Genomic DNA, 21438 nt, shown 5'->3' on the forward strand with positions numbered 1-21438 from the left:
CTCGCGCTTAGGAAGAGGAATAGGAAGATAATAGTATATATATATATAGATAGATAGTCATCGTTTTCATATGATGACAAATTGTCCTTGCTTTTGTTTTCGAGCGCGCCGATCTGAGATGGGTGAAATGAATGATCGCCCCCCCCCCCCATTGGCGAAAGCCGGATCCGCCCCTGGGATAGTAATAAGAAAAGAACGGTTGTTTTACAAATAGGGTATTAAACTGTGCCATTTGACTGAAAAGATTCTTTTGTTTTTCGTCATTGTTTGTGTATGTGTTGTTAACTGTGAAATGATATTTCTCTACTATGGAAGCATAATGGCACTAATCTTAACTTGCCTATATAGGAGTTCGAACTTTTTCTGAAATACTTGAACAGATTGGTAGATAACAATGTACATTTCATTTCATTTCATTTAATTTATTTCAAATTCTCATTAAAAAACATACAACATACAAATCAAAGAATACACTACATGTATATACAGATAAGGATACAAAAATAGAACAACAACAGAATAAATGAGAATATGAGGGAGCCAGCATAGGCCAAAGGCCTTTCTAAGGCTGGGCTCCCGAGACCATAATAAAATCATAATAATTGTAGATGGGAGAGAGAGAGAGAGAGAATGTAAAGTGTGTGGGAGTAAATGAGGCAATTATAACCTATAACTTTCAGATTTATATATAGGCATCAATAAGAAATTTTTTATAGCTGTTTTTGAAGGAGGCAAGAGATGGGCATCTTTTTATTTCTTTGGGTATTTTGTTCCATAACATAACTCCAGAATATCTAACAGAATTTCGAGAAGATTCATATTTTAACAAAGGTAAATATAAATCACTGGATTGTCTTGTTGGATATGAATGGACATTTGCAGTTAATTTAAAATATTTTGTAAATATGGGAGGAAGCAACTGGTGCTCAAACATATACATAAAAGATGCTATTTGGAAATTATAAATATCAAAAATCTTAAGTACTTTAAACTTATAGAACAAAGGTCCAGATGGTGTTCTAGGGTTGGAGTTATTAATTGCTCGTAATGCTCTCTTCTGTAAGATAAAGACTCTATTTAAATGTGTTTGAGCACAGCTGCCCCATGTCATTGTGCAGTAAGATAAATGTGGTAAAATTGTTGCATTATAAATATATAACAGAATTTGACGTGGTATGAAATGTCTTAATCTAAATATAACACCAATGGCACAAGATATTTTTTGTAAAATTACATTTACATGAGGAGACCATGACAGGTTTTCATCTAGAGTGATTCCTAGAAAATTAATTGTAGAAACTTGTAATATGCTTTTATTGTTCATGAAGATATCACTGAGATTGTCAAGAAGTTTCTTATTTTTTGTTTTGAATATCATATAATTTGTCTTAGAAGAGTTAATAACCAACTTATTTACAAGGAACCACTCTTCGATCCTAGGTATTTCTACATTCAGGATAGAATTTAAATCAACAATACTTTTACCTGACAAAAAAAAACTTGTATCATCCGCAAAAATAATAGGGCACAATTGATGACTAACATATTGGACATCATTGATATATAATAAAAATAATAAGGGGCCGAGGATTGAACCTTGCGGCACGCCTGTGTTTATTTGCAGTAATTGTGAATTTATACCATTGATGGATACAAACTGTTGTCTGTTACTCAAATAACTCTTAAACCATTCTAAAAAAGTACCTCTTATACCATAATGATGAAGTTTATATAACAGAATTTTGTGATTTATTGAGTCAAAAGCTTTTGACAAGTCGAGAAATATACCCAACCCAATATTTTTGTTTTCAAATGCTGTATTGAGATTTTCAATAAATTCCAACAGGGCCATGCATGTAGAATGTCCAGATCGAAATCCAAATTGTTTATTGTATAATATATTATGTTTGTTTATGAAGGACATTAATTTGTTATAAACTAATTTTTCAAATACCTTTGAAAAAATAGATAAAAGTGAAACTGGACGGTAGTTTGTACACAAATGTTTATCTCCTTTTTTAAATAAAGGCAAGACTTTGGCTATTTTCAAAGATTCTGGAAAGCATCCAGTTTCAATAGAAATATTAAATATATGTGACAGTACTGGAGCTATTACATGAATTGACTTTTTAAAACTCTGCTATCGATTTCATCATGCCCTGGGCTCTTGCCATCTTTTAATCCCAATACAGCATTTATAACATCAGCTTCAGATATGGCTGTACAAAAAAATGAATGTGGGTAAACAGTAGTTAAAAAGTTTGATGGATTCTTGGTACAAGGAGGTATTGTATCAAGAATACTATCTCCAATAGAAACAAAATATTGATTAAAATGCAACAAAATATCACCAGGTTCTGTTAAACATGTATTATCAACCACCAGAGATGGAAATTCAGATTTCTTTTTGTTTTTCAAAACATTATTAATTACCTTCCAAGTTCCCTTTAAATTGTTCTTAACGGAACGCACTATCTGAAAAGTGGATGAGTGAGTAAAGTGAACAGTCTGAATTTGTTGCATATGCAGACGTACTATATATTTTTTTTAATCCAGTAATGTCTAACTAAGCGTGAAAATATTATATTCGGAGAGAACATTTTGCGATATAGAACTGGCATAACATGAAGTTACAAAAAAATCTAATTGTCAGCGATTTTTTCTGAATGGTAAAAACAACAAACCTACTTATAATGATTTCAAATAATGAGATACACGATCGAGCTCAAGGAGGGGGCCGTATTATGGTCATTTTGTCCGATGTTTTCATTGTAAATCATAAAAAATCACAATTTTTACAACTTTGGCAGATAATAACACTGAAAAAAATATATCTATAAAAGAAATCAATATTAAAATATATTATGTTTAAAAAGCAGGTATAAGGCATTATTTAAAAAAAAAACATGTATTTTATTCTTTCTCCATGCAGGCAGGACCCTGTGAACGATTTTGTTTTACAGGGGGGTGTTGAAGTAAATGAAGGTAATTTTTAAAATAAATTTGACAAGCAAAAATACAAAAAAGGGCCAGACACATTATTTTGCTTTCTTTTCTTTGCCACACCTATAAAGGGAGCGTTTCATGAGAGGACTCGTCGGACGTTTTCCGACAAGTCCCATTTTATCTGACAGTTACCATAGTAACAGTACCTCTCAGCCAATCAACATCAGAGGAAGATGTCAGATCTGACAACACGGTCGGATGAAAATGTTCATGACTGACACTCTCCGGAAACCCATTGTATGGACTGGAGAATAACACACGCAGCACCCCCAGGAAACTCTTGGGGTGCTTCATGCAGCATTCACATTATTTTTATATTTTTTGGAGGTCACTTTGTCTATTTTCTTCCTACTCATTTTTTTATTACAAAAAATGTACCTCCTCTTTCATATCTAACTTCTTCTTTTTGTTATTGTTGTATTTTCTCTTTCCTTTTTACTTCTTTATTGCCTGCTTTGCTTTTTTCTTGTTCGTGCCGGTCTGATATCCATCTTTTCTTAGTTTGTATGGTTGGAAATTAATGACTCGAATGGGTCGGCATTCTAAATAAGATAGCATACTTTGGGTATTTTCAATGAATGACCCTTTGTTTCATCAAAACAAAGAGATGTATATAGGCCGACATAGTTTTAATGTCTATGGAGATCAGTGATGATGTGATACCAAATATATGAACGTAGAGGGTGTCCTCACTGTGTCGGAAATAAATAGAAATGGCAGCAATCGCAGCCTTGCAGGCTTATGGAAGTGACGAAAGTGATGGAGATATTAGTGACAAGGAGTCCAATTCCGAAGATGCGACGGCACATCTCAGACCACTTGAGAAGGATGGGACCATTAAATCTTTGCAAGTGAAACTACAATTGAACGCAGCACCAACAGTGGACGAAACAAGTGACGTGAGTATTTTGAATGTTGTCCCATATATCTGACTTGATGTTGGTAAAAATCCCGGGGGGGGCACTCAGTATATAATGGCTTAATGCATAGTGGGTATGTGCCTCGGAGGGGACCCCCATTTTAACACTCAAATTTCCGTTCCAAGGCATAGCATTTTTGCCTTGTTGAGAAAAAGAACAAAGAAAGCTGCTCCAAGGCATAGCATTTTCTTCTTATCGAGAAAAAAAGAAGAGAGAAATCCGCTCCAAAGGAAAAGCTTCGCATATTTTTCGTTACGCCGCTGGCCGCTCCGATCGCATTGAATGAGCTGCAATTTTGGTGAAAAGCGGCCGCAGAGCTCCCACGGCGGTGGCCGCGCTAGCTGCATCATGCACGCATGACCGTTCCATAAGGATGCATACGCACTCACACGCTGGCGATCCGTTCCAAGCCCCCCGTTTTCACAAACATTTGTCGTTACGAAGCACGTTCCGAGGACCCTCCTTTTTACAATAAGCCGGCTCCAAGGCCCCCTTCTTTTGTCTTGCCCCCGGCATACCCCCACCACTTTTTTGGTCAAGTGCCCCCCCCCCCCCCGGGTAAAAATACTAAAAAGGACGTGCATCCCTCGACCTAGACCAAAAGCTTCGGTCTCTGTTATGTTGGTTGTTCAGCTGAACTCCGTTGGCTTCACTCACCAAATACAGAGACCGAAGTTCTAGCGCGATCTGTACAGGGGACTCAATGGCCATATGTTTATGTACTTAAGATTGGATAAAACAGGGAAGTGAATTTGCGTGACAGGTTAGTCAATGTTTTAGTTCCTTTTAACTTGATTTTTCTCCTTTTTTTGGCAATTAATGCCAAGAGGGAATATTAATTTGCATTTTTGTCGTGTTAATTTTCAAAATTTTTATTCATTAAAGACAAAAATTGAAGAGCCCCGACGGGGGGATTTTGCATTGCAATTCCCCTAATGGTGGCTGCACGATAGCGAGCCGTCTGTGTACGAGGAGAAGATTTTTAAAAAATGTAGAAAAAAACTCCTCGAAACAGACGGCTGCCAGCTGTCTACCCTCGACCTTGTCAATTGATTTCATGTGTAGGCTTACAGCTTACTATTACATAGCCTTGAGGACTTTGTGATGATATGTGTTAAATATTTTGACATATACTTATTCCTTGCCTTGAAACCCTTGCCATATGCATTTAAGCGAGACTTGTCAACAAAGAAAGATGGATTTCCCTTTGGCTTTGGTAATTTAGATTTGTTAGAAAAAAGTAGCCCTAAATTTGTTTTTTTTTTCATTGATTTTTATTTTATCTATACACCTTCGAAATCATATGCCTAGATAAAAATAATTGTTTTACAAATAATGAAATTTAAAACTTGATTATAAATAAGACAAGGCTCGACATTAGCGGTGGCCCAGGGCCACCAAAAATTCATCTCGGGCCCGAATCGGGCAACCAATAATTTTCAAAGTAGCGCAATTTTTCTCCCGATTTTGCATGCATTTATCAACTTTCTACAGTTCAAAATGCAAGCCAATTCGTCATGCGCCTTTTTTGTTAATCTACACACAAATACACACACACAAAGATTGCATAGTCATGACAGTATGTAGGCCTACCGCTAGAATACAGTAACTATTATTCAGCCGGCCGTGCCGGCTGTCTGGCTGAGCTTGGCATGCATGAAACCACTGCAGCTAGCTGTGCGCTAGCAGACTATTCAGACTCGGGAGCTGCGATACGAAATGTTACTGCTAAGAAATCTTCCCCAGAACTTTGAAAATCTACGTCAAAGTCACATTTTACACCAATGAAATGCCCTTCTACAGTCCATATTACTGAAACCTGATTATTTGCAAGCATTAAAAGGAGGAATTATGACCTCTCTTTTGACTCAAAAAGACCGATTTCCAAATGCATTAATGCACATAAAACACATAGGTGAGTACATCACAGTCCCACATGTGCATTTGTATGTATGTTGATATTTGGTTTATTTCGAAGCTGTGTCTCTTCTAATAAAAAATAAATAGACAGCTACTTTCTTTCTTGTTTATAAATGACTTCTTAAACCACTTTTAAGGAAGTAAATACTTTGGGAAGGCATTTCATTGATATGAAATGGGAATTTTTCCATCATTTTGTCAAATATAGGGAAGGAATTTTCTCACTGTTTTTTCCAGATAACTTTTGCCGTTTTCTTATTTTTTTCTTTCATTTTTTTACAGTGATTAAACCATTTGACCCCTTCCCATTGAATGTGCCCGATTAAAATATATGTTTCTACTGAATAATAATAATAATAATTTTCCCCATTTTTGATAATTTTGTCTTATTCATTTTTCTTACATTTCCTTTTTTTTTCTCAATTTTTGTTTTCCTGTTCTTTGTTTTTTCTTTTGTTTTATTTCACTTATTCATTTTACATTTTTTGTTTTCTTTTTTCAATATACTAAATTATTCTAAAAATTATTTTTGTTTATTTCCCCCTTTTAAACATTGTTCTCATTCTGCAGCATATTTTTCTGTGATTTTCTCCTGCTATAATATGCTGGATAAGAGAAAATAAACTGGATTTGGGGCCTGCATAATCTAAGTTTTACGATCAAAAAGGAAGAAAGGAAAAATCATTGTTTTGTAAATCTATCAGAGTTTGCTAATATGCACTATTTATTTACTTAACCATTATGAATGTGTGCCTATATGGAGATTAAAAGTCCACACAACCTGGGAACGATACAATTCTTTTCTCTTTCAATCATTTCATATTTACGATGATAGAACAATTTATACACAAAATAAGCAAAGTAAAATAACAGCTAGCATGATTTACATACGAGATGTAAAAAGAATAGTAGTAATGACTGCAGAATATTTCAGAAGTTTCATTTTTTAATTAATGTTTTTCTGTATATTTTTCAGGCCACCAAACTTTACTAATGGGCCACCAAAAAAAATTATTTGAAGGTTTTGGTGGACCGAACGGGCCACCACCAAAAAAAGTCAATGTGGAGCCTTGAATAAGATATTAATCATTCTGGAAATGTTTTTTTTTTAGGTGACCTAGTGGCATCCCTGTTTTAAATTGCACTCAATCTAGATAAAAAAACAATCACCGAATTGTTGAGAAACAACTTATTTCTGTTTAGCTGCACAAATGCAATATTAGTTTACGTAATCAATAATTTTGATATATAGAATTAGAAATCGGTAAGTAATGATAATTTACTTAAGAAATTAATATCTTTTTTGTACTTTTCTTCAATTTTTCATGCAGTTTGGAAGCAACCCTTACCACCAGCCACTAGACCCATTCACAAAGACTGTGTCTTATAATCCTCAGTATGATCAGATGTACAAGCCACAAGTAAGTAATGATGGCTTCCTTGCTGGGCTGTATGAGGTCAGATATTTTAGTATATTTGATTATTAATGGCTGTAATATATGTAAGCTGATGTATATTTGTCTTGTGTTTTCACCCACTTGTAATAATAGTAACGGTTATTTATATGCGCTATACACAAAAAGTATCACAGCGCTTAGAATTGCCAAAAATAAAATATAAATCTGAAGTAACACAAAAAAGTATAGAATTGTATACATTAAATTGCATCAACTATTGATGTTCACAACTGCGCCACATGTATCAATTTATTTTCTGTACTGATACATTGTATATATTCAAAAATGGTTTTGATTACTTTTAAAACATGATTACCCTACAAATGATGATTGTGGCAGAGATCCTCCTATCATCAGATCTGAATTCATTTTGTATATCCATGTAAAATAAAATACAAAATGAATCTATATTGATTGCATAACATCACAGACTGACTTATTCATTTGCATACTGGTCAACAGGGGTATTGGCCTACAGTTTTGTAAAAAAAATATAAAAAAAACACGAAAATTTAAGATGTCATTACTTTTTTTAACATCAGAATTTAAGGATGCAGACATTATTATCTATTGAAATCTCATAATTGTTCCACAATTATGGTGCCCTGTTCCCCAGAGAGCTCAGTTTCCAAAAGTCTTGGAGTTTACACATCTTTCAGTGAGAATATCCTGTGATTGTGAACAAAGAGTTTAACTGAGGTGAACAGGGACATTCCAATTAATGCTTTTTAAAAACTAGAGTGAAGACTTGAAACAAGATATGAGCCTTTATCCGAAGCCAAGGAGGCTACCTAGGATTGGTCTGGTAGGATATTTGTAGGATAAAAAAATTGCTTGACTTTGGCAAATATTTGCCTTCTAAAAGGTTGGCTTTATATCACCTATATTCTATTTCTGCTTCTCTGTCTACTCATACCGATGTCCATTGTTCATTATTCTGATGTGGTCTTTGATGTTTCATAATTGTACTTAAATTACATCATTTAGGCAGGACCTGTGAATCCATTCAAGACACAACAACAGACCGCTGCCAAGAACACTCTATCTGGCTATGTAGAACCAGCCCATCTCAATCCTTTCCATTTTGAGAACCAAAGAAGGACATTCTCAAGCTATGGTAGGAAATATATTCTCACTTTTTCAACTATCATTCTTTTTTCATTAGTAATACATTGTTAAAATCTGTAATATGCTACAATAAGCTACATTAATGATGTATTGTTAATGTGATGACTGTCCCTGAGATGCATTTTTTTTCTTTAAATCTTAATTTTGCAATTTGGTGTATTTGAATTTGATATGATTGCAAGTTGTCAAGTGACTGATTTAAACACATATTTTTCTGAAGATAATCCTATCTAGGCATGCTTTTCAATAAACTTTAACTCCTTTTTTCCACCAACTTAAGAAAATAGGGTTGCATAATAATTAATATTGCATAAAATCTCCAAATATCCAAAGTTGATGAAAAGTGCATTCAGTTTGTTTATGATATGATCTGTACCGGAACTTTATAACAATCAATTTAACACTTGATTTTGCAATATTCTTGTATTTATTTTCCCTGATATTCACTAGGTTTTGCTGTTGATCCCAGTGTTGATACAGGTGGAAAGCACATTGTATCAAACAAAGAGGGCACCAAGCCTGTAGAAGGTAGGTTCTATGGTATACTAAGAGCACAAACAGCAAAAGAAATTGTGATTGTGTGTAAACGAAACCCATTCAATACTGATACAAGATTCTTTTCAGAGACTGTACTAGCCCTCGCAATACCATAATAGTGATGGGTTTCTTCAAGAATACTGATTTTGGGGGATAAGAATACTGAAAATGCAAAATACAACTTGGCAGCTCTGTTCTTGTATGATTAAGGAGTTGATGTGATCAATAGTTGCATTGGTTTGTAAAGTATTCAAAGGAGGTTAAAATCATGGATGAAGAGAGAATAATCTTTTAGAATATATTGCTATTCAAAACAGAATGAAAACCCTTTGTCAACTCCCTATGTTCTTCAAATTAGAAATTTTCCGTTGAATATTAGGTCTTCATGGAGAAGTCTCATTATGTTATGTTCTGATAGTTCAGCCCCTCCAATCCATCCCCCCCCCCTCAATTATCACTATGTTGCTTCTCTGTTCTTTATTTCAATCCTTGACATGTATATCAATTCCCCTTGGTGTGTTTGAGCTTTAAATAGGAGGCTATCTGTTCCTTGAGGTATCATCATTGTAATACTGTCAGTGTTATTATGTTCATACCGGCTGCTTTTATTACATCATTATTGTATTACTGTTCCCAGGTAAGACAGTCTTTGAGAAGGTTGAATTAAGGGAAGGGGACAAGCGGAAGAGGGTGAAGAACAAAGATGCCTCAGACATAGAGGGCTTTGAGGGTCCGTGGGGGAAATATCAGGATGAGAAGACAGTAGCCAAACCATCAGAGGTAAGCCTCATCATTTTACAACTTACTCTTATCATCCTTATCTGTGGAAGCATTTCGGTTTAGTGGTTTTCCGACTTGGACCTTTCAAGCAGGGGGTCATGGTTTCAAACCCCAGCCATGGCAGGGTTTTTTTTTTCAGCAACAGCTTTATCCACATTCTGCTGCCCTCAACCTAGGTGAGGTAAATTGCGATCTAACAGGAATTTGATCCTTGTAAAACAGAAGCTTGTCAAGAGCTGTGTTACTAAAGTTGGGGTACATGTAACTAAGGTTTCACTCTTGAAGATAGCTTAAAGACTTCTTTTAAGTGATGAACCCTATAGATAAGGAAGTATAATCAATATTGTAATTATTAAAGGACAAATCCATCTCAACAAAAAGCTGATAGAAAGACAAAAATCCAACAAGCACAACAATGAAAATTTCATCAAAATCGGATGAAATATAAGAGAGTATGACATTTTAAAGTTTCGCTTAATTTCACAAAACAGTCAGATGCCCAATCTGTCGGTATGCAAATGAGGAAACTGTCAACGTCATCCACTCACTATTTCTTTTGTATTTTATTATAGGAAATATGAAATATTCTAATGTTTTCCTCATTGTCACGTGAAATGATTAATTCCTCCCTGAACATGTGGAATTAACATTGTTTTATACTATGTGTTACAGTCAACTTGGTTCTTATTGTCAAAACTGTGAAAAATGAAATATTGTATAATTCAAACAATAAATAACAAAAGAAATAGTGAGCGATAGACAACATCGACTGACTCAGTTGCATGACACTGAGTTGTGCATATCACTGTTTGGTGAAAAATAAGCAAAACTGTAAAATGCCATAACTTTCTTATTTTACATCCAATTATGATTAAATTTTAAGCGTTATGCTAGTTTGGTTTTTCTCTTTTTATTCAAATTAATATTTTTCTGGGGTGGACTTGACCTTTAATTGGTAATGAATTGATAATATTACAAAAATAGATTAATCATTGAAATGTAATTTTTTTCACTCTGTCTTTTCAATAGGAAGAGCAGACAGAGTTAGATGAGATTCTTGCTAAGAGAGCTAAGAGAGGCAAGATGATGGATGATAAACCAGCCGAAGAGAAGACTACACTACACAGTAAGTCATACCACCAGGACCCTGTCTTACAAAGAGTTGATATTGATCTGATCAATCACAACTATGGACGGCCAGCAACGTCAACATATAAAATGCATGTTTGTGCAAAAAAAATTCTATATATGAATGTGTATGAATAAATTCATTGATTTCTTGACAATTTGGTATGTTCTCCTTTGTTTACAAAGGACATTTTACAAATTTCCTGAAGAAGAAATTATGACACTGATGGATTTCCATAGAGTTACGGTTGATTGGATCGATCGAACTCTTTGTAAGACGGGGCCCAGATTATCTTGTATGTGATTATATCTTCATTGTTCGTATCAAGCAGTTCTAGCTTACAGGTCAAGGGTGATTCTATAAAATAACCTTTTTCTTTAAGTCTGACCCTTAGTTTTACTCCATATGACAAACTGTTAAATAATTTTAAACTGTCACTTCATATGATCTAAAAAATCTAAGACGAATCATTTGGGCTTATCAGGTGTCAAATTTGTTTTAGAGATTGATGAATGTATGAGATTCCAAGGAAACAAAGTATAAAAAAAACATACAAGTCTACATTATAGATCCAACTATTTAAATTGTATGATTTCTTTTGAGAATAATGTGGGGTTTTTAAAAACCTTTCCTCATCTTTGATCTGATTTCTGTTAAGCCAGTTGGTACATATTGACTGAAACTATCACATTTTGATAGGTTCTATCAAATAAATTTCATTTTCAAGAAAACATACACAGTACAGTGAGACCTTTACAACACTATGTTGTTCAATAACCATGGAAAGCTTCGAAACTGATTCAACTTGCCTAGATCTTCTTTACAGAACAACAAATACCCTATTGAACATCCACCTACGTGACCAACCAATTTTTTTCCTCCCCCAAAAACCTTTCTTCCAGTCAAAGATGCCTACGACTACCAGGGTCGATCCTACCTTCACATACCCCAAGACCTGGACGTGGATCTCAGGTCTGAGCTGCCTCCAGACAAGTGCTATCTCCCCAAGAAGACCATTCACCAATGGACTGGTCACACTAAAGGTGTGGCGGCCATCAGGCTCTTGCCAGTCTCTGGACATCTTCTCATCTCCTGTGGCATGGACAGCAAAATCAAGGTACTTTGATATTCCTTAGTATACTGATAGCCATGGTTTAGCTTACCCCGGGTTACCCTGGGTTAACTTTACAGACGGTGGCAGATCGGGGGGGGGGGGAGGGTTGGGGGCATTGGGTGATTTCAAGTCCGGTGTTGGTGTTGAAATTTTGATTGCTTCCCCTAGCTCCAGAACTTATTCAGAGTTTGTGAAACTGATCCAGATCACATTTTGGACATCTCATTAGCTAGTGATTGACTTTTCGGGACCATCTTCATTTTACATGTATGTTTGGTGTTATAATCGAGTGAAAATTGACCTAACACCAACTCCAAAAGGTCAACACTGAACTTGAAATCACCCATTTCTGACCTTTGCCTCCCTTTTCAGAGTAATAGTCAATATTTGCCCCCCTTTTTTGAAAATCCTGGATCCATCCCTGAACTGGTCCCTGACCACACTTTTTTTGAGTGCCAATTGTCAACTCATTCACAAAGTAAAACTGATCCTCATCCTGCGCTGAAAAGGTTGATAGAAAAATTAATTGACTCTTTAAAAAAAAAAGGAAAATGCGAAAATATAATGAATTTCACTGAATTAATTTGGATGTCATCTTTGCCATAAATATAGAGGAAGTATCATGATGGTCAGGTCTAGCAATTTTCAGCTGTTTCTTTCATAAATGTGAAGGCAACAAAGATCAAAAGTGCATTTCACATGAGCACCGTGTATGCTCAGACTTCACAGGCTCAAAAGAGTGCTGTTAGCATAATCACCCTAATACAAGATATTTAACACAAAACAAAACTTCTGAAAAAGTTATTATGATCAAGAAGAATCAACCTCAGATATCTTGTGCAGAAAATGCAGAAAACAAATGATATTATCTCCTAAATTATGCTTTTCCTGAAGATTGATGATATTCTGTTGTCAAAATTGTATAACTCATTATCTAGGTATCTTATGACTCCATAATTGTTTTGTTATTTTCTCCTTCAGCTATGGGAGGTATATAACCAAAGGAGGTTAGTTCGAACGTTCTCAGGTCACAAACAGGCAGTCAGGGATGTGTGCTTTAACAACGATGGGACCAAGTTCCTTAGCGCTGCTTATGATCGATACATCAAGCTCTGGGACACAGAAACAGGTATGTGCCTTCATTTTTCTTCACAAGTCAGATTGTTTTATATACTTTTTTTGTCATGGGACTGTTCAAAGATTTGACCTCTTAAAGAAAGTACATACCAATCTGTAATTTCATACTCTGTCAGATTTTATAAACTTTTACTAGTATGTGGAATGTAACCAGTTAAGATTTTTTAAATCTAAAAAGATGAAGATACATTCAATTTATTTATCACAAAATTGCAAATTGCCTGTAATTTGTCGACACGAAAGAAATATAGACTAGAGGAAAAGATATAATTTGATAAATGAATATCACAAACAATCTATGTATCATCATTATAACATGAAGTTGTGGAATAATTTGGGATCTTAATAAAGGTTATCATTTATCATGAGTGAATTATGGTGTATTATTTCTTGAATGGAAATTAATAATTGGTCACTGTATGATTTGTTATAAAAATCAGTCTGTCAGTGAAATTGATACCTTATAAATTATGAATTATACGAGTGTAGCATCTCATTTAATTTGTTAATTCATACCACATTATGTTCTACCGTTTTCAGGACAATGTATTGAGAAGTTTACAAGTCGTAAGGTTCCGTACTGCGTGAAGTTCAACCCAGAGGAAGACAAACAACACATCTTTGTTGCTGGCATGTCAGACAAAAAAATAGTTCAGGTAGGTTGACAAGGGATTGGTTTCATAAAACCATTGGTAAAGTTATGCATGATATTACAAGTGACCTGATTATGGCAGGCTTAATGGGTTTGTAGAATATTATGGTAATTAGCTAAATAATATTAAAATATAGTAGATTTGTTGCCATTGATATTATTATTATTAATTTTGATGAAGATAATAATAATGAATAACATTTTCCCCCCATTTTAGCCTCTTTAGCCTGCATAACATATGTTATTATTATCCTTATTCAATCTAATTGTAAGAAGTCAGAAGCTCCTAATTTTTACAGTCTTTGATATGACACAACCAGGGATCAAACACCCTGTTCATGACGCAGGCGCTCGACCGCAGAGCCATCTTGCTGGGTAGCTCATTAACGTGAACTTTCCTAGAGAATAGGACAATGTGTAAAAAGCTCCATGTACAGTAAAGGAATGATATCAGTGCACTTAACTTCAGCGACTTAAAGGAACACTGCTAAGGGTGTGGGGGACAATTTGTTCTTTTCTACTTGAAATTGTCTCATTTGACGACTCTTCTATAATTATAATAATAATAATATATTTACCCAGAGAAGCCACTTCAGTTCTGAAAACTGTTCTCCAAGCGGGCCCTGCTATTGATATTACCCCGGCTTTAGCTGGGCTGCCAAGGCGCTCGAGCATTCAAAGAATTTCTTCCTACCGGGTACCCGTTCACCTCACCCGGGTTGCTCTATGTGAGCAATAGATCACAGAACCAATGTGTCATAGGAAACATCATTTACTGTTCATGATTTGCAATCAATCTCTTTCTCCCCTCACACTTTTAATAACCCCTTTATACTTAGTTGTTAGTCTCGCAATAGGTGTTCACAAATATCTCTTTGTCATGGTATGGAAGACTACTGAGGTGCCAAATGGGATGCCCATTTGAAACTCTATTTCCAATTCCAATTTTCATTTAGAGTGAGCTTGTTCACTTTCCCTTCATTTATTTGAGATATATGTTGATGTATATAATACAAAATTAATGGAAAGGGTAAAATTAATAGAAATGATTTAAGATTTATCTATACATGTAACACACATATCTGTCGAAAATGACACTCAAGGCATACAAAATAAGCAAGACAAAATACAAGAGGAAATAATAGTACATGCACTCTGAGAATTCAGAATGATGTCAAGTTTACATATGCAATGCAATAAAACCATTTTTTTCTTTGCACTTCGCTTGCTTTTTACAGTGGGACATTAGAAGTAATGAGATCGTTCAGGAATACGACCGCCACTTGGGTGCTGTCAACACCATCACGTTCGTCGATAATAACAAACGTTTTGTGACGACATCCGACGACAAGAGTTTGAGGGTGTGGGAATGGGACATACCTGTAGATTTCAAGTACATTGCAGACCCCAGCATGCACAGTATGCCAAGTGTTTCACTCAGTCATAACGGTAAGTGGATGATTGACTGTGATTTTACAGCACATATTCGTAATTCCGAAGCTTCGTTATTCCCAAGGTTCGGATATTCCGAAGGTTCGTTATTCCAAAGGCTCATATGTCCGAAGGATAGTAATTCCAAAGGTTCATTAGTCCAAAAACAAAATGAGGTTCGTAATTCCGAAGGTCGTTAGTCCGAAAACAAAGTGAGGTTTGTAATTCCGAAGGTTCGTTAATTCGAAAACGAAATGAGGTTCGTAATTCCGAAGGTTCGTCTGAAAACGTAATGATTAATGAACCTTATTTCGTTTCGGACTAACGAACCTTCAGAACAAGATGATCTTTGAAGGTTTCCATGGTGGAGAGAATATTGAAAGGTTTTACGGTAAACACCATGTATGTAGTCCTGAAAAGGACTGTTTGTTATTTTTTCTTGAATATATGTTAGCTCTGAAAAGAACTGTTATCGACATTTTTACCAGCGTGTTCTGGTGGTCATCAGGAATTATAGGAAAACACGCTGGTCGAAACGTTGATAACAGTTCTTTTCAGAGCTAACATATATTGAAGAAAGAATAACAAACAGTCCTTTTCAGGACTACATACATGGTGTTTACCGTAAAACCTTTCAAGAACCTTCAGAACAACGAACCTTATTTTGTTTTCGGATTAACGAGCCTTCGGAACAACAAACCTTATTTCGTTTTCGGACTAACGAACCTTCAGAATGACAAACCTTCGGAATAATGCCACAAATGTTCGAATTAACGAACCCTTTTACGTTTTCGGAGTAACGAACATCGAGGTATAGGCAATTTATGTGTTTCGGAATTACGAAGTGTGACCGATTTTACAGGGGTCACGAAGTTAACTGTTACACTCCTGTATTGCACACTTGTTTATTAAACATGTAACTTCATGCTTCATTTTTTATTACACTGTATTATGCATACTTTTTTAACACACCATGATTTGTTTAATACATGCAACTAGAAATGTTTATCGGTTAGCAATATGAAGTTAGTATAAATCACTGTTTTAGCAAAAAGAACGGTACATTCTTTTCTATTCTTTATCAATTTTTATTATTTCTGACTCATGAACATTGAAAGGAAATATGCAGCATTGAAAATTAAAGTTTTAGTGTTGCCAATTTGAAGTAGAAATGCTGATCATGTAAAGAATCAACTATATTTGATTCATGATTGTCACAAATTAGTAAACATATATTACCTGCTGGTATCTGTACAAAGTATATGGGAATCACAGAGTTCAGTGGTCAACAGGTTAACCATACTGATTGCTTTAATATGTTTTGAAGGTAACTTTGAAATATGATGAATTGGATACAATTTTTCTGTCTACCTGTAGGGAAGTGGCTGGGTTGCCAGTCGATGGATAACCAGATCGTCATCTACAGCGCCATCAATAGGTTCCGACAGAACAGGAAAAAGATCTTCAAAGGTCACATGGTTGCTGGCTATGCTTGCCAGATGGACTTTGCCCCAGACATGAGGTAAGAATTTAGAGTCGAATACGAGAAGTCGCAGTGAGCGATCGTATTAGGAGAAAGAGTTTGAAATAATGATAGATAGAGAGCAAGTTTTTGTCTCACCTGCATAGCAGAGTGAGACTATATAGGCGCCGCTTTTCCGACGGGATCAACACCAAATCTTAACCTGAGGTTAAGTTTTTGAAATGACAGCATAACTTAGAAAGTATATGAACTTAGTTCATGAAACTTGGCCATAAGGTTAATCAAGTATTACTGAATATCCTGCATGAGTTTCACGTCACATGACCAAGGTCAAAGGTCACTTAGGGTCAATGAACTTTGGCCGAATGGGGGTATCTGTTGAATTACCATCATAACTTTGAAAGTGTGTTGGTCTAGTTCATAAAGTTGGACATAAGAGTAATCAAGTATCACTGAACATCCTGTGCACATTTTAGATCACATGACCAAGGTCAAAGGTCAATGAACTTTGGCCATAATGGGGGTATCTGTTGAATCACCATCATAACTTTGATAGTTTATGGATCTGAGTCGTGAAACTTGGACATAAGAGTAATCAAGTATCACTGAACATCCTGTGCGAGTTTCAGGTCACATGATCAAGGACAAAGGTCATGTAAGGTCAATGAACTTTGGCCATGTTGGGGGTATCTGTTGAATTACCATCATATCTCTGTAAGTGTATTGGTCTAGTTCATTAAATGTTTAAATAAGAGTAACCAAGTATCACTGAACATCTTGTGCAAGTTATAGTAGTTTTCAAAATCAGCACTGCTGCTATATTGCATCGCGTGATGCAGGTGAGACCGCCAGAGGCATTCCACTTGTTTAACAGTACAAATCACATTTTCATTCTTATCACTATGAATGGACGGGGACAAAAGCTATTCTATTTCTTTATATGAAATGGAACCTTATAAAATGATGGGCTAAAATCTCTCACATGACCGGTCTTTTAATTTTTTAGGTAACAGGAAAATTGACTAATGACTGGTACTGACAACTAGTTGTATTGGCCAGTCATCGTTTTGTATAAGGATAATATATCCAATAACTAGGTTCCTCATCATGATCTTATATAACATGTTGTGCACATCACATTGCTCGGGCATTATTAAAGCTGTTGTTGATCCTAGTCCTATTTTCACTTCATTAAATCCTTTTATGATGTTACCAATTTAGTTCTTATCAAACAATCCCCAAATTCCAATCTTATGCAGTGGCCGTGGAATGGTTTTCAAAGTGGGGGGGGCTGACCATGCAAAAAATCACAATCATGCAGTAAGTTTTACGTTTTATACACAGTTTTGGAAAAAAATAAGATCGTGATGAGGAACCTGGTTATTGGATATATTATCCTTGTAAAAAATGATAACTGGTCAATACAACTAGTTGTTAGTACCAGTCATTAGTCAATTTTCCTTTTACCTAAGAAATTAAAAGACCGCTTCAGCAGCCCCTGTTATGATAGCACCCATCTTCACTAGCTTTCCATCAGAGCAGCATACAAACTTATTTTCCTCTTGATAATTCTCAGCATTTACTTCATTGACAGTCAACTGCCATAAAGTAATCCAATGCATCTATGTTCTTTTTCACAATTATCTACAGTTACATTGTATCTGGAGATGCCGACGGAAAATTGAATGTGTGGGACTGGAAGACCACGAAACTATACACCAAGTTGAAGGCACATGACGGCGTTTGCATTGGCTGTTTATGGCACCCCCATGAAACGTCAAAAGTTATAACATGTGGATGGGACGGACTTATAAAACTCTGGGACTGAGACTGTTGTATGTGTGCTCAGTGGACTTGATGTATTTAATGAAAACCAACATCATAGTGAGTACATGGGACAGTGCAGGAACCTCGGAAACTGCTTTAGCTGCGGAAAGTGTGACATCCTGGATGCTCTTCAGAAAGTATGGCAGTATGATCGCACAGACGTACATATCCAGGTATATGCTGGTGAAAACTTTATGGAAGACAAGATTGGATCCTAGACGGATTTGTACAATGTTTCTGTCTGTATGATGACGACAAACTGAATGAATGGGTCCACAGTGAAGTCTCAGGAGCATCCAAACCTTCTTGTAGTCTGATTTCTATGTGGGGTCATTTTATGACAGGACTTGTCAGGCATTTTATTTGACAAGTCTGTTTTATCCGACAGTTACCATAGGAACTGCTTCTCAGCTAATCAAAATTGAGGAAAGATTGTCAGATCCGACTTGTCGGACAAAAATATTGATGAGACTCTACTCTGACCTATCGCACCACCCCATTACAATAAAATTCCAACCTCTCTGTGTCATTCTTTAAACCATTGAAATTAACTTAGAATAATTTTTTTCACTTTTACACCATGGGGAAAGAACACAGTTAACATAAGAAACGTACAATGTACACAAAAATTTGACATTTTTAGTCGGTCTCCCCCACAATTTTATGTTAGTTAGACCATTGCCTAATTGAAGTGGACTTCAGAATACATTTGTGTGAAATGTGGCTACATGAAGTAATCTTTTGATCTTGCCTACTTTAGGTTGGAAATTTCCTCAAGTGAATGAATAATCAGTCGCGTACCTTGACCCTGAGGAGACAATGATTGGAGGGGCACTGTATTGTTTGTGAACAATGCTGTGCCCCTCCAATGCTTTGTCTCCTCCGGTTCACTGTCCGCCACTGTGAATAATGTACATCAGTCTTTTCTGTGGTGCTTTTCATGAAACCATGTGATCAAATGCACATTAATCAACATATTTATAAAGAAATAACCCATATTCTGGACAAGTTCTGTATTTGTATAATTATGATCGTTCAATGCTGCCCTCAATTTAGCAAGCTTGTTGTTCTTATTGTTACCTGTTGAATTGGTAACAATTCAATTCAATTCTTATTTCGCAAATAGGATAAAAATACAAAGAAACATCAAATAATGTAATTAGATAATAAAATTAATTGCATGGCTTTCCATGGAGGTTTTAAGAAACCTGTAAGGCTGGATCGCCAAAACAGTAAAAACACAACAATGTTAATAAACAAAATTTTATATATATCATTATAGTAAATTCAATGTAGGAAAAAGGAGAAAAAACGCTAAGAGTACAAAAACACAAGTTGAAGGGGGAAGATACGGTACAAGTAATGCAATGATATTAACTGTGAAAATGATCGTTTACTAGAAAGTCTTCATACTGTTTTCTAAAGGAAGAAATTAATAAATAACACAATCAATTATAAAAAAAATATGTAAAAAATAATCGTAACTGTTAGTCTCTGTCAAATCAAAATGTCACAATCAGTCGCAAATATTGATTAGATTCCTCTTTTTGTTGCAGGTTAATATGGAATGCACAATTCTGTTAACACTCTCAAACAATCAGGTTGTTATATACCTATGTGTATGTTAAGTAATATCAATGTATCATAGACTTGTTAAATAATAGCCTGCAGTATGATCTGATGAAGACTGCAACTATTTTGCCATTTTGAGTCTGATGTGGGGAGACTACAAACAGCGGCTGCATACTGTAGTCTCGAACCAGACTCGTAACAGAAAAGCCAAAAGCAGTAGCCTCAACCGAGAGTATAGGCGAGCAAAATAGTAGATCAGTATTTTATTACATTTCAAAATATCACACTTGAACTGCAATCATTAATGAACTTTCTTTTTTGATTAGTGGTTTGAAAGGTCACTCGGTGATTTTCCAAGGACAGTGCTGGTAATGATAAGTTAAGTGTTGTGGGTGGTGTTAATATTAACCCAACACAAACACCACCTTTTAACACCAACATTTAAACACTCAAGGTGTTTTGATCGAATGGATGAATCATCAGGCTCTTCATTCAAATCTCTGCACTGCACTACCATTGTTTTACAAGGCATGAATCTATATTTGCCACTCTCCACCCAGGTACAAAATGGATATCGACAGGAGAGAATTCCCTGACTGCTGAGGAGTGAGGGCATGAATCAAACAGAGTATATGAGAATGCATTAAGCACCTTCTGTGGTGGACATATGTATACTTCACAGATAACCCAAATTGTATATCAAATCTAAATTTCATTTTTTATTGGAAGTTTTGGTTAGCTTTCATATCAGTTCTTCAAAATGCTCGTATCTCTTTTCAACACAAAAGTTTTTACTGGCAAGTTATCCATTAGCGGTGGTTTACCGAGTCTCCTAACAGAGATTGATGCCATGTGTGAATACTGAGGTGATGATATTTGTACAATATTTTTTAATAAATGCTATATGTTTTTACTATGGAACCATTTGTCTTGACCTAGATTATCGTGTTTATTATCACTTTTTGAGGACACCATATTGCATTCAGCTGGCTTTCCTTTACAGGAAATAAGCACCAAAGGGGGTGGAGGGAGAATGGGATAGAGTGCAGAGAAGGAGGCAGAGATGAAGGGAAAGAAACAGATATAGAAGAGGGAGAAAGAGACACACACAAATAAGGCTCAGAGAAAGAGGAAGATGGGTTGAAAGAGAGAGAGAGAGTGGAGTGCGAACAAAATGTGAGAAGAAAGAAAAGAGAGAAGACAGCGAGTACAATGATAGTGGAAGTAAAGAGAGAATAGAGACTATGACGTGTCCAAAGGACACAGATGACCCCGCTTAACGCGATCAGAAATTCATACCATATTATTGAACCAACTCGCACATATGAGCTGTGACCTTTGACCT

At 35.6% G+C, this 21438-nt stretch overlaps 1 protein-coding gene across 1 annotated transcript; it reads left to right on the forward strand.

Moving 5' to 3' along the window:
• Positions 1-3683: 3683 nt before the first annotated feature.
• LOC121413789 (pre-mRNA-processing factor 17-like) lies at positions 3684-21014 on the forward strand. Its single transcript, XM_041606742.1, has 12 exons — positions 3684-3905; positions 7178-7267; positions 8291-8420; positions 8882-8959; positions 9606-9748; positions 10778-10874; positions 11780-11994; positions 12973-13120; positions 13669-13784; positions 15019-15229; positions 16589-16733; positions 18345-21014. Exons 1-12 carry the CDS (start codon positions 3720-3722, stop codon positions 18520-18522), a joined length of 1737 nt encoding a protein of 578 aa, XP_041462676.1. The 5' UTR covers positions 3684-3719; the 3' UTR covers positions 18523-21014.
• Positions 21015-21438: the final 424 nt, after the last annotated feature.

This window comes from Lytechinus variegatus, chromosome 4 (genome assembly GCF_018143015.1).
Source record: "Lytechinus variegatus isolate NC3 chromosome 4, Lvar_3.0, whole genome shotgun sequence".
Taxonomy (NCBI): Eukaryota; Metazoa; Echinodermata; class Echinoidea; order Temnopleuroida; family Toxopneustidae; genus Lytechinus; species Lytechinus variegatus.

Excerpts from the sequence above, each read along its gene's own strand:
- LOC121413789 (XM_041606742.1), top strand. The coding sequence starts at position 3,720 with ATGGCAGCAATCGCAGCCTTGCAGGCTTATGGAAGTGACGAAAGTGAT. Across the intron at positions 10,875-11,779 it reads AGAGAAGACTACACTACACA|TCAAAGATGCCTACGACTAC; the intron begins GTAAGTCATACC and ends CCTTTCTTCCAG. Across the intron at positions 13,785-15,018 it reads CAGACAAAAAAATAGTTCAG|TGGGACATTAGAAGTAATGA; the intron begins GTAGGTTGACAA and ends TGCTTTTTACAG.